This window comes from Dioscorea cayenensis, chromosome 16 (genome assembly GCF_009730915.1).
Source record: "Dioscorea cayenensis subsp. rotundata cultivar TDr96_F1 chromosome 16, TDr96_F1_v2_PseudoChromosome.rev07_lg8_w22 25.fasta, whole genome shotgun sequence".
Lineage (NCBI taxonomy): Eukaryota > Viridiplantae > Streptophyta > Magnoliopsida > Dioscoreales > Dioscoreaceae > Dioscorea > Dioscorea cayenensis.
The window spans coordinates 4,632,633-4,645,075 of NC_052486.1; the positions used below are offsets into that span (position 1 = coordinate 4,632,633).

General features: G+C 30.6%; 1 protein-coding gene across 1 annotated transcript; it reads right to left on the bottom strand.

Annotated features, from left to right (window-relative positions):
* Positions 1–1,150: 1,150 nt before the first annotated feature.
* LOC120279015 (probable sucrose-phosphate synthase 1) lies at positions 1,151–8,763 on the bottom strand. The gene is given in 15 exon segments (XM_039285842.1): positions 1,151–1,430; positions 1,507–1,807; positions 1,984–2,111; positions 2,434–3,012; positions 3,014–3,397; positions 3,541–3,603; positions 3,693–3,746; positions 4,260–4,436; positions 4,523–4,654; positions 4,831–4,947; positions 5,081–5,779; positions 5,953–6,016; positions 6,576–6,817; positions 7,553–7,642; positions 8,507–8,763. Coding segments are annotated over 14 exon segments (3,183 nt in total). The 5' UTR covers positions 8,690–8,763; the 3' UTR covers positions 1,151–1,430; positions 1,507–1,536.
* Positions 8,764–12,443: the final 3,680 nt, after the last annotated feature.

Consider the following 12,443-nt stretch of genomic DNA (forward strand, 5'->3'; position numbering starts at 1 on the left):
AAAATACAGGTAATCAACTACTCCCTCTCTCTTTTTAGTTGTCACGTTTTGGAGCCCTCTGTTCTATTCTTTTTACTTATCACATTGGAAACTTTGTGCAGCATTAAATAATTTTTTTCAAATTTACCCTTTAATTTAATGTATTTGTACAATTTTCAATAAATTAAAATCAACTAAGCATTAAATTATATTCTCTACTCGTGGGATTTTAAACAAGGGTAGTTTTGGAAAGTAATGTATTTTTTTATAAAATATAAGTAATCAACTAATTTTAATTATTTTTTCTTAATCTATATGAATTAGTTAAATGTGACAATTAAAAAGGAACCGATGGAGTAATTTTAACCACTTTTTCTTAATCGATGTGAATTAGTTAAATGTGACAACTAAAAAAGAACGGGTATTCGAGTTTGATTTTTTTAAAAAAAATATTTTTTAAATTTGGATATTTTTTAAATAAAAAAAAGATCAAATTAAATTTGAGAGATTTGGGGTAAATTTTTAAATAGGGTACTAAACTATGGCATTTTCTTATTTTGGAATCTAAACTTCAATTTGAATAAAAAAGAGTTATCCAACTTAGACGAGAGATATTGGTATTATTTTTTTGATGTAAATGTCAAAAATTTTCTATCATTACATATATGACACACTGTCCATGCTCTAATTCCATCTTATTTACTGACAAAAAAATTTTAATAGTAAAATAAAATTAAAATTGGTAACTAGACTCCAAAAATAAAAAATGGTTATAGTAAATACTAATAGTTTGTAACCTATCAAAAAAAAATTTCAAAATTAGACCCTTTATGGTAAAATATTGATTTTTAGTACAAATTTAAAATAAAATTTTATTAGAACATTGATTTTTTTTTTTTACAACATTGTTTAATTGCAGTAAGGGTGTAAGTGCAAATTTCCGTAACTGATTTTAAAATTTGACCTTCATTACCAATATAAAAAAAAAATTTAAAAAGTATAACCAACGTGAAATTTTAAAACAATTTACTTTGGTTTAATTTAAAATCAAATTAAATTTAGAAAATTCTGTTACCTCAATTCATTTAAAATTTCCCCAACAAAATTTAAAATTTTACCTTCATCACCAAAATCAAAAAGTAATACATCATTAACCCTAGAAAGTAAGACATGAACCAAAATCACTGTAATTCAAACATTAACATAAGAACATTTTCATCATTATCATCATAAAACAGAAATCCACAAGTGTTTCCCATCAATATAAACTCTCAATTTTCCATACATACATAAACATATATATATATATATATATATAAATTTCAAGTGAACCTCATCAAACTTATTCACAAGCTCTGAGAACTCTTTATGGGTAACACATCTCAATTACTGAGAGAGTAACTACTTCACAAGTAAAAGCTGTGAAACTGATTAACTTTTATATATGTACACTGCATAGAAGAAAAAGGGATCAGATAAATCCAAAATTTCATTTAACTTTGATAAAGCTTAAGTTTTGCAACTCACCGAATCGAAGAAAAACATTTTCATGTTTTTTCATATGCCCAAATGATTCAAAGCTGATTTTATGTCATTGCTGCTGAAATTTGCATCGGTTCGAATTATATTCGGGCCGTCGAACGCAACGTTTTCTAAACTATGGCTTTTGTTTGCTTGAAGCTGGTTAGGAGGAGTGTTGCCGGATTTGCCAGTTAGTATAATTGTTTTGTGGACTCCGCCGAGTAATCCTTCATAATCAGTGTCGCCATTTTCTCCGACAAATACCACCATGTTTGATAACTCGATTTCCCACCGAATGTACAAGTATCTGAAATGCAAGTGTTAAGAGTGTAAAATTAAGTAAGGTGAAATCACAATGCTGATGAAATGCTTAAACATGTTCACTTAAAAGTGAATACTTATTTACTTATAATCTCACAACATGAAAAGTTTTTTCTCTTTTCGAATCATAGGATATAATGTAGATTATAATCTAAGGAATACCTGAGTGCCTGAGATCGAGAAGCCAGTACAGGAATGACATGCAACTTAGTTCCGTCGTGGCTATATATGACATTACACCGGAGTGCCTGAATTCTCATAAACTTCCGGAGTTCCTTCACTGAAGGTACCTGTAAGGAAAAGAAAATAATAAACCTGAAGCATTGTAATCATTATAATCGACAAGCACTCTTAGGAAAACATTTGACTTCATACATAAAGATGAGTAAGAATACACATGCTATGAACTACTTGAGGCACAGAAAAGGTTTCTTGAGTTTTCCTAATAATAAGCCTGAAACATCGTAATCATTAAAAAAGGATGAACACTCTTAGAAAAACACACTACCTAATCACTAACGATGATTAAAAATACGAAAAGGTTTCTTGTGTTTTCCCCTACTGAAACAAGGTTGCAGAATGCAAAAATTGAGAAGGCAAAAGAAGATTTACCAATGCTGGATCTTTCACTAGGAAAGCATAGCAGTAAGCAGCAGAACGTTGTTCATCTTCAGTAACAACTTTCTCTTCACCGTCTCCATTTGTGTTAACAATCGAACCAGCCCAACGAATTAATGTCTTTCTCAACCCATCTCCGCCCCAGCGATATTCTATTTGTGAATGATAATCGGCATCCAGTTCATACGGTAGCTCAGAAGAACTAAGCATGTCATCAGAGTTTGAAGAAGGATAATAAAGCTCGCTGCCGCTGTTACATATGAAAGCATCAAAATCAGTAGCGGGAATGCCTCCGGAGATGATGATGGAGTGTACTTCAGATATTGTTAATGCTGAAGACAGCACATAGCCTACAGAGCCTGACATCCTTTCTTCACTTGTAGCATCAAAAATTTGTTTTATAGTTTTGATAAGATCTGTGTCAGTATCATCATCGACAGCAATGACGAATATATGTTGTCTCCTCCTCAACATAGGCAGCTTACTGGAATTTATATTTTCTTCAGTTTTATCAACAGACCCAACTTTATTTACAGATCTTACAAGACCTTTTGATGCCTTCATCAAAGTTTCGCTCCAATTTGGTATTCCTTTCAGCAGAACTTTCTTCAGAATCTACAATATTATCAAGAGTTGCATTCTCTATGGCTCTTTCACCATCTATCGAAAGCTTCAAGTTTAACGATATATCTTTTATGTCTCTCCAAGAGTCACCTGGTGACTCTGGCTCTGAATTTCCAAATGCGTGACTTCGTTGCCATTGAGGATGCCTTGGCTTGCAACTCGCAATGCGAGATAAGTAGTTCTTACAATGTTCTGGCCAAGAGAATAGGTGAATATTTTTCAATCCATTCTGCCGGCATTGCGCCCAAAGATTCTTATCAGCAACAAGCTTTAAAAGAGCATCGGCAATTGCATTCTGATCATGGGGGTCAACAAGGAGACCATTGTCAAGAACCTAAAGCAAAGCAACAAGCATTAGGTACTTCAAACATTTAAAAAAATAAAAATAAATAAATAATTGTTGAGCAATGAGTTGTTTCCGTATAATAACTCAATAAACCAATATGAAAGGCATGAAAAAAGAAGTGATGGACAAACCCGATGAATATCAACAGGTCCTCCATTTTTTGTAGCCACGATAGGCAGACCATAAGCAGCTGCCTAATCATATAGGCAAAAAAAAAAAACCCCAAGTCATCAAAATAATAATATTAGTAATAATAACAGTATTAATAATAACAAATTATCACCTCAATCAAAGTCAGGCCAAATGGTTCAATGAAAGCAGGATTGATGAAAACACCCTGCATGAAATGAGGTCAACAAAATCTTCATTTTAGATCTAATATACTCTGTTCTTGTGCTCAATTAATTTTAATAAACAAGAAAGGTGAGGCAGATAAAGAAATGAATTATGATTATCTCAGTAGGGAAATATAATGGATGAGAAAGAAAAGACAACATCAAAGCTGATAATATGCACATTGTAAGCATATTTGCATGCTGTTTTTCTTATGAGTATGATTTTATCTACATACCATAATTTCCTTATATATTTGATCTAATACATACATCATGCCAAATGAGCTTTGAACCTCGGCCTAGTCATTGCAGGACATTCAGGTGCCTATCCCTTGAGCACTTATTCATGCGCCTAACCTTTCTGACAGTTGAAACTATATTTATCATAAAATTTAAGTAATCAAACTGATCTGTCATTTTTCAGAAGAATTATCAAAATATTCTGTGCTTTAGTTACAGATAAAGCAAGAAACTTTATTTAATAGAAACTAATTAGCAAAAGAATAGCATACGACCTTGGTCTTTGCTGCAAGACGATAAATGTCAGGAACATCAGACTGCTTGTGGTGCTTGGGATAAGCCACTTGGCCATACAGGTCGTATTTGTCAATCATTTTAAGTATTGAAGTAAGAACAACTGCATTTGTGCCCGACATTTCATCAATAACCTCGCGATTCCCCATTATCAAAGTCTGCGACAAATTCCAGTACATTTGGAGAAGATGAGGAACACTTAACAACACTCAATAATTTATAGAGATGAAGTCACGAAGCCCACCAGGTTTGCAAGCTCTCGGAGAGGACGGCATTCACCAAATGCCTTCACTAATGTAATGAGGTTCTTCTTGGGATCTGGTCGAGCAAGAGCAAGAATCATAGGTTTGCGGGGGTTGGAAAAGAACCGCATTATCTGCCAAGAAAGAAATCACTGAGGCATGAATAGTCACAATATCAGACTACAAGCTATAGAAATGCTCAAATATATACTATAGTCCACAGTTAGGACAGTATTGGTGTTCTTTAAATCGAAAAAAATGTAAGCATCCTTTCTTCAAGAATAAATAGTTGAAAGAAAAATTATAAAACCTCAGACCAAATAGGTGGATCTGGAGAAGCGGGATTATCTTCGTTTCCATCTACATCACCGTCAGTGTCACCATCATGTGCAACGATATGGTGGAACTCCATTCCAGGAGGAATTACCTGAAGATTGAATAATAAATTAGCTTCGAGACTCAATAAAAAGAAGCACCATGGAACATAATATTGAAACCAACCATTTTCCATCTTCTAGATATTAAGACTTACAAGAAAATTATACCCAAGGTATACTTACACACATGCGAGGCATAAAGCGGCCATGACAGCTCACTCCACGCTTGATCCTAGCTCGAAGTTTACGCTCAAGCATCACATCAAAACCATTATATAACTGCCACTGCTCTTCAATCTCTTGTCTTGTGCTTGTAATAACAATATCAGAAGAATCAAGAGAAAGTTCCTCGGCCTCAATTCGACGCATTATTTTGTATGTTGCATTTATTTCTTCCCTGGTTTGACGCCCTTGTCTCAAAAGTTGCTCCAACTTATCTCTACCGAGTGAATGGCCTGTGAATAGCATAGGGACATTCAGTGCCCCAGATAATAGCGCAGCAGAGTCACCTGCATCAGCATAATGCCCATGTATAGCAACAGGCCATACTGGCTGGCCACCACCAATCTGCTCGCCTAAAACTTTTGACATCTGCATAATGTGGCTTAAAGCACCATCAACAAACTCTTGAATGTGTGGCCAAAGTAGTTCTTTGGGGATGTACTTATCTCTTGGTCCAAATGGTATGCGGACAATATAAGCACCACTGCTCTCTCCCATCTCATGTGCAAAACCATCGAAGCTTCTAGAAGTCAACATTTCTGTTGGTTCACCATAAGTCCAATCTACATCGGGTGCCAATATTTGTCTTGTCAGCAAATCAACGCGATAAACTCCAGGCATAGAACCCAACGCCCTCGCAAGTTCTACAACATACTTGACCTGACAAAAGTTTAAATAAAGCATATCACCTCCTAAATTTATGGAAAAACTATGTACATAGACAACCAAAAAAAAAATGATATTCCTGGTTGGCATTTGGAGAAAAGCTTATATGCCTTATTCAATCTTATGTAGAATATTTTATTATGTATAATAAAATAACCTCTAGGTACCTGACCGCCAGTATCAGAATCACGCCCAAGCTCCATGTTTTCACCTCGTATAAGGCCATGAATGCTGCATTGATGCAAAACTACCTATTAGGAAATAAAATAGAAAACAAAGTTCATGCATGCAAGAAAAGATATGGTTTATTGATTTCTTGATAAGGAAAATAAACAGCGGCAAAGTTTCTACAATGTTGTAGAGTAAGTGTTAAAAAATAGCAGAGTGGCACCGTAGAAGCATATAACTTACAAAACAAGGATGAACTTTAAAATGTATGTGAAGGTATCTTGCAATCACATGAATATGAGAGTAAAAGCTGCTATTTCAAAAAGGGAGGGGAAATGTAAGGGCAGCATGATCAAATTCCAGGAGGTGATGAATCGATAGGGAAATATGATATGACCCACAATCCTGCTACGTATCTTGTACTTATCTGGTCACGAGACAAGGATGCATTATAAAGGACATGGTTTGATAACAAAGCCAAAGATCAGAGAGAAGTTCATGCATGCATTTGCATACGCTCATGGGCCTAATTTAAATTCACTGAATTGGTATTCTTAAGTCTGTCGCATTGTTGACCTATAAAAAAGTATATAAAATGTTTATGCACCAATATGATACTTACCTTATCAGAACTATATATAATTTTTTATCCTTTTGCTGGCTGGCCCAAGCCTCGATAGCATCAATTGAACTGATCCTAGGCATTCGGTTTTTTGTGCTACCACCATGAGCAGACAGGTCACTAACTGTATCACCTTTCTCTCCTTCAGAAAGGTCTTCAGACATGTCAGCAGTTGCTTCTCGGCGGCCTCTTTCACGTTCAAGACGGCGTTTTGACATGCGCTGAACTTCCTCACTTTCAATCTACATAGAAGACCAAAATTAAATAAGTACACTATGGACAGATAACATATGCACTTATAAATGACTTAGAGAAGCCCCAGTGATAAAATTCCAAAATGACTATTTTTCATCATTTTGAAAGAAATATTGAGCATACAAGTATAGCACATACATATAAGATTTCTCAAATATTTTAGGTATGATATATTGTTATCATATACACACTAAATACAAAAAAGCAATGAATTAGAAGTGCATTCAGATTCAGTGGCAAAAATGTGTGTAAGAGTGAAAATCAGTACCCACAGGTTATATCTTGTGTAACAGAACGTCCCACTACAAACTTTCATCATCAAAAGAGACCTTATCAAATTCTTCACTGCATTAGGCAACTAGCATCAGTAACTCTGCCAGCATTTAATTGATCAACGACTTTATTCAAGTTGGACCTAAAAATCTCAATGGCGAAATCCAATGCCAAATGGAAGCAATTTAAGCAAATCGAGGCTTGGTTCCCTGACACCCTATTTTGTTTTAAAGAAATTGTAGAAAACCAAAAAGCATAGAACTACAGAAGCAAACTTCATTATTATTACACAAAATAGTGGTGATCACATATAGCTAACACAAAGAACTCGATCATTGCTCAATTAAATCCAAGAAAAATGATGCAGAGCAGCGAAAATGAATTACTTTCGATTAGACACTAAAAGAGCTTCATTTTTCTTTTAATGAAGAAGCAGAAAATAATAATACCTGCTTCTTCTTACGGGCCAAATTCCATATCCTCCAGCACATGTTCTCCAGCCTAGTATTCCTCTCCTGGGGACCCCTTGTAGCCGCAGCCTACTCATATAGATAACATCAAAACCATAAACTTTGATAAATAACAAAGCAATGAGCAACAAAATAAAATTCCGCAATGACCAAAATCCAAATCTAAAAAATGGCAATACACAGAGAATAAAAACAATTGAATGCAAAGTATTACCTTTTCCACACACACACACATAAAAAAATAAAAAAATAAAAAAATAAAAAAACATGATGGCACTAAAATCAAAAGCGTAGACAGAAAATTGAGCATGGGATATAGAGAGAAACCAAGTAGAGGCCAACTAAAAAAAAATTTAATGTCTAACTCCAAATTAGTGAACTAAAATTCCTCTCTCCAAACAAACAGAGGATGAACTAAAGGAACCCGACATTTCGCAATCTATCTTCTATCAACAGTGAAGTGAACTCCAAAATCAAACATTAGAAAAAAGAAAGAAAAAATTTAGCGTCCATGTAGAGGAAAAATAAACAGCAAAATTCTATTCACTCTATAAAGCAATATTATACAATAAAACATCAGGAAAACCTATAATATCAAAGAAAAAACACATTTTTTTTAAAAAAAAAGGGAGGAAAAAAGGAAAGACAGAGACAAATAGACACTGGCATGAAAGAAGTGAAGAGAAGTCCACCAGAACCCAAAAATCACAGAGATCAGCATCAATATTCAGACTAAAATAAAACCCATCAAATCAAAATTCATTCCAAAAAATCAAAACTATACATCAGAACATCAAAAAAATCTAAAATTTTAAATAAAGAAACGAAAGAGAGAAACAAATATCTACGTATTGAGCAAAAACTGGGAGATGATGCCAGTGAGATCCTAAACAGGTTTTCAAGGCAAAAAAAGAAGAAGGAATAGAAGCGCACCCGAACCCAAGATTTATAGAGGTCAGTCTCATCAAAGCCAGTGATGACTTCCTCAACGAAGTATCTAGTTGGGCTGAAGCGGCCACGCTCTCTGAGCAACAGTGACGCCTTGTCGGCGACGATCCCCGGTCCGGAATCGAGTATAGCCTCCAAGTAACTGTTAATCCAGTCATTGCCCGCCATTGCCGAACTCCGAAGAAGAAGGAGAAGTGGAGAAGGAGACGATGGAATTGGGATGCGGGAAGAGGTGGAGAGAAAGAGTGGGAGTTTGTAATAAAAAAAAAAGCTCACTTTTTTAATTTTATAGAATTAATTAATTAATTAATTAATTAATTAGTGATATTATGATAATAATAATAATAATAATAATAATAAATAATAATAATTTTTTAGTGGAGGACTGAAAGGGAGGGTTACGTGGCTGAAAATTAGCGAAATATTCTTTGGAATGATGCTTTGGTTCCGGGACACGCACACGCCCCTCCATTATCATTTTTTTATTTATTTATTTATTTAATAAAATAATTAATTAATTAATTAATTCAATGATTTTGAATAACCGTGTTGGTGATTCAATTGGTAAAATATTTGATCACTTGCAAAAGTGATTGAGGCCTTTATGAGTTTTCAATACTTTCGGGTTGCGTTTAATTCGCTTAACAAAATTGGGGTAATAAGATCGGGAATATTGTGAAGCAATAAGTTATTAAAAATATAAGAAGTGAGATAAAAATAATTATGATAAATTGTTTTTATTTTTTATAAAGTCAAAAAAATAATATTTATATTTGAAATAGTGAATTATGTGTAATGATTTTATGAAAATTATAATTTTTATTTATAAAGTATTGTAAATATTATTATTGATTTTAAATTACTATAATTAAATATTTAAAATAAATATCTCAATTTAAAAAATTCATTATTTAATTAAAATATACTAAGCTAATAAATTTTTTATAAAATTATTCCAGGATGATTGTTATTTTAATTGATAAAATTAAATTTTAAATTGAACATTTTACTTTAATATTTACTTTATTTAATCGTTATTAATTAACTATTTAAATAATTTTTGATATTTTTAATTATTTTATTAGAAAATATTTATAAATTTGTTATTTATTTAAGTTATTATAATTTTTAAAAAACATAGAGTATTAATGATTTTTTGCATGAGTGTACTACGGGTGATGACTATTACCCTATCTTGGATAGACTATTACCCTTGCAATAATAATGGTGCCTCATAATGGATATCCAACATAGATATCCATCACTATATGTAATAAAAAAAAATGAACTATTATTATAATCCAAAAGCACACTCATACTTCATCTTGTAAAATTAATAATAAGTCAAAAACTAACAAATAATTATTTTTTATTAAATTAATCTTAATTATTAATTTTGCTTATGAAATTATATGTTCTAGATACATCATAACTTTAACATTTAAAAATAAAAATAAAAATAATCTTCAACTATAAAATTAAAAAAATAATTTTAATTAAATGGTCAAAAAAATATAATATTATTAATGCTAACGACTTTTTGGTTTATTCACACAGGATCCTAATATTTATATTTCACTGAGAAGATATGATATAACTTTAGCTCATTTAAAGTGATAACAAATGTGTACTAAGAGATTAATTCCGTACTTGCGCATATTCGTAACACATGATTCATTCACATTTTATCAAAATAATAAAAAAATAATAATAATCACTAACTTTAAGCTAAGCAAGATATTTACTATAAAAGATTGCAAATAAAATTTAAATGAAATATTTAAAAATTAAAAATGCTGATATAACATGATTTGAATTAATTGTAATTTAATAATTATAATTTTTAAAATATATGTGTTATTTTATATTTATAATATTATTACTAAAATTTTTCATCACTTTTCATGCCAGGGCAAGCATCATGTGACAACTAGAAATTTATTTCTTTCATAGATATTTATTTTCATTTTATTTTTGAATTAATTAATATTTTTTATCTTATGATGGGATTGAGGAACATGACATCAACGAATCAGTTATATTTATATATTATCTGCTTCCAAAGGCTTATAAGATTGATATTTCTCAGTCACTTGGGTGGCGGAGAGTTTCAAAAGTATATATATATATATATATATATTATAAAAAATAAATATATTTAAAAAAAAATTAGTTAGGCATTTATGTAAAAGATAATATAAAAATATATAATAGAAAATCATTTGGCAAAAATCTTATTTTGAAAAGAATATTGTATACAAAGTACCATTCTTAATCTTATTATTATCTTATTTATTTATTTATTTATGTAGTTTTTGGTTTCTTTTATATAAATTTAGAGATATGAAAGATATCTTTGAGTTGACAAAAAAATTATCACTTAAAATTTCATAAATATCTATATGCATATATAATATAATTTTTTATTTAAAATTTTAAATTTTCAAATATTTTAATTTGTTAAAAACTAGATTTTTATCTTCATTTTTTATAAACTCATAAATTAATAATAATATTTAATTCAGAAAACAGTAGATTTATTAGATGGGATGGCTACTAAGAAATCAATGGTCATACACCTAAAAAAACATAGTAGATTAGACAGGTCAATTACTTTAATTTCATTATTATATAAAATATCAGTATTAATTCATGAAATTAATTTCTGAATAATTAATTATTAAAATAAACAATGTATCTCAAACAATATTAATTTCTTTTTTTGGGTTTATTTCACAGAAAAAAATTTAAAAAATCAATTTATAAAAACAGTAGTCAAAGTAAAGTAATGGGTGGTGGCAATGATCATATCTTATTCAACAAAAGACATGATGAATTCTTTCCTTATTTTATTTAAATAACAAAATGACAATGATTGATTCACAATAAATAAATAAATAAATAAATAACTAAATAAAATAAAATAATTGAATTGCTTCATTCACGAGAAGGGAATCAAGTGTGTCAATAATTCAAAAAAGATTTATCTAGGGAAAATACATTGGCTAGATTTTTCAAGGCATTGATTCTCATGTTTTAGTTCTATTTGTCTTGATTCCATTTTGTTAGTTTTAGATAGCGTTTGGTTGGATGTAATTTAAATCTGATGGATTTCTAATTCTGATATAGCTCAAAAATATCTATGGAACATACAATCATCGATCAAATCTTGCGCTGTTTGATGAATCTAATTATCATGTTATAAGATTTTATGTTTGTTTGGAAGGATTTGTAAATCTGGAATTGGAAAACATGTGTATAAGAACTAAAAATACCTTAAAAAGTCTCTCCAACTTTCACTTATACACACCTAAATTTGAGCATTCTCAAAATCATCCATTTTTTTAACATTTTACTTTTCAGTTCTTATACAAAACTAAATTTGAGTATTCTCAAAATCATTCATTTTTCTAATATTTTATTTTTCAGTCCTTGTTATAAAAATAGGTGATGTTAATCAAAATGCCAATCGGTTTTTTAAGCAAAATCATATAATATTAAATAAAAAATCAGATATTAAACATCAAAAATAAATATTAAATAAAAATATAACATACTAAGTGAAAATTTCTGTGATTACACGTAAACACGCAATATTAAATGAAAAATATACTTATTAAACGGAAAGTACATGTTATAATATAAAATAAATTGACAGAGTGAGCTGCAGTAACTGAAAAAATAAAATAAAATGAAAACGAGGACTATCTGAGAAATTTAAATGTCAAAAAGCATGTCTGAAAGTTTTGAAACTTTGTGAAACCTACACTTAATTTTCCCTATCAAGAATGGGCATTTTAAATATTTATTTTATTGTTTTTACACACACCATTTAGTTTTTAATTTCATAAAAAATATCAAAACTTTTTATTAAAATAATCATTTATGAAAATTACATGAAAGTAAGTATTTTCAAAGCACT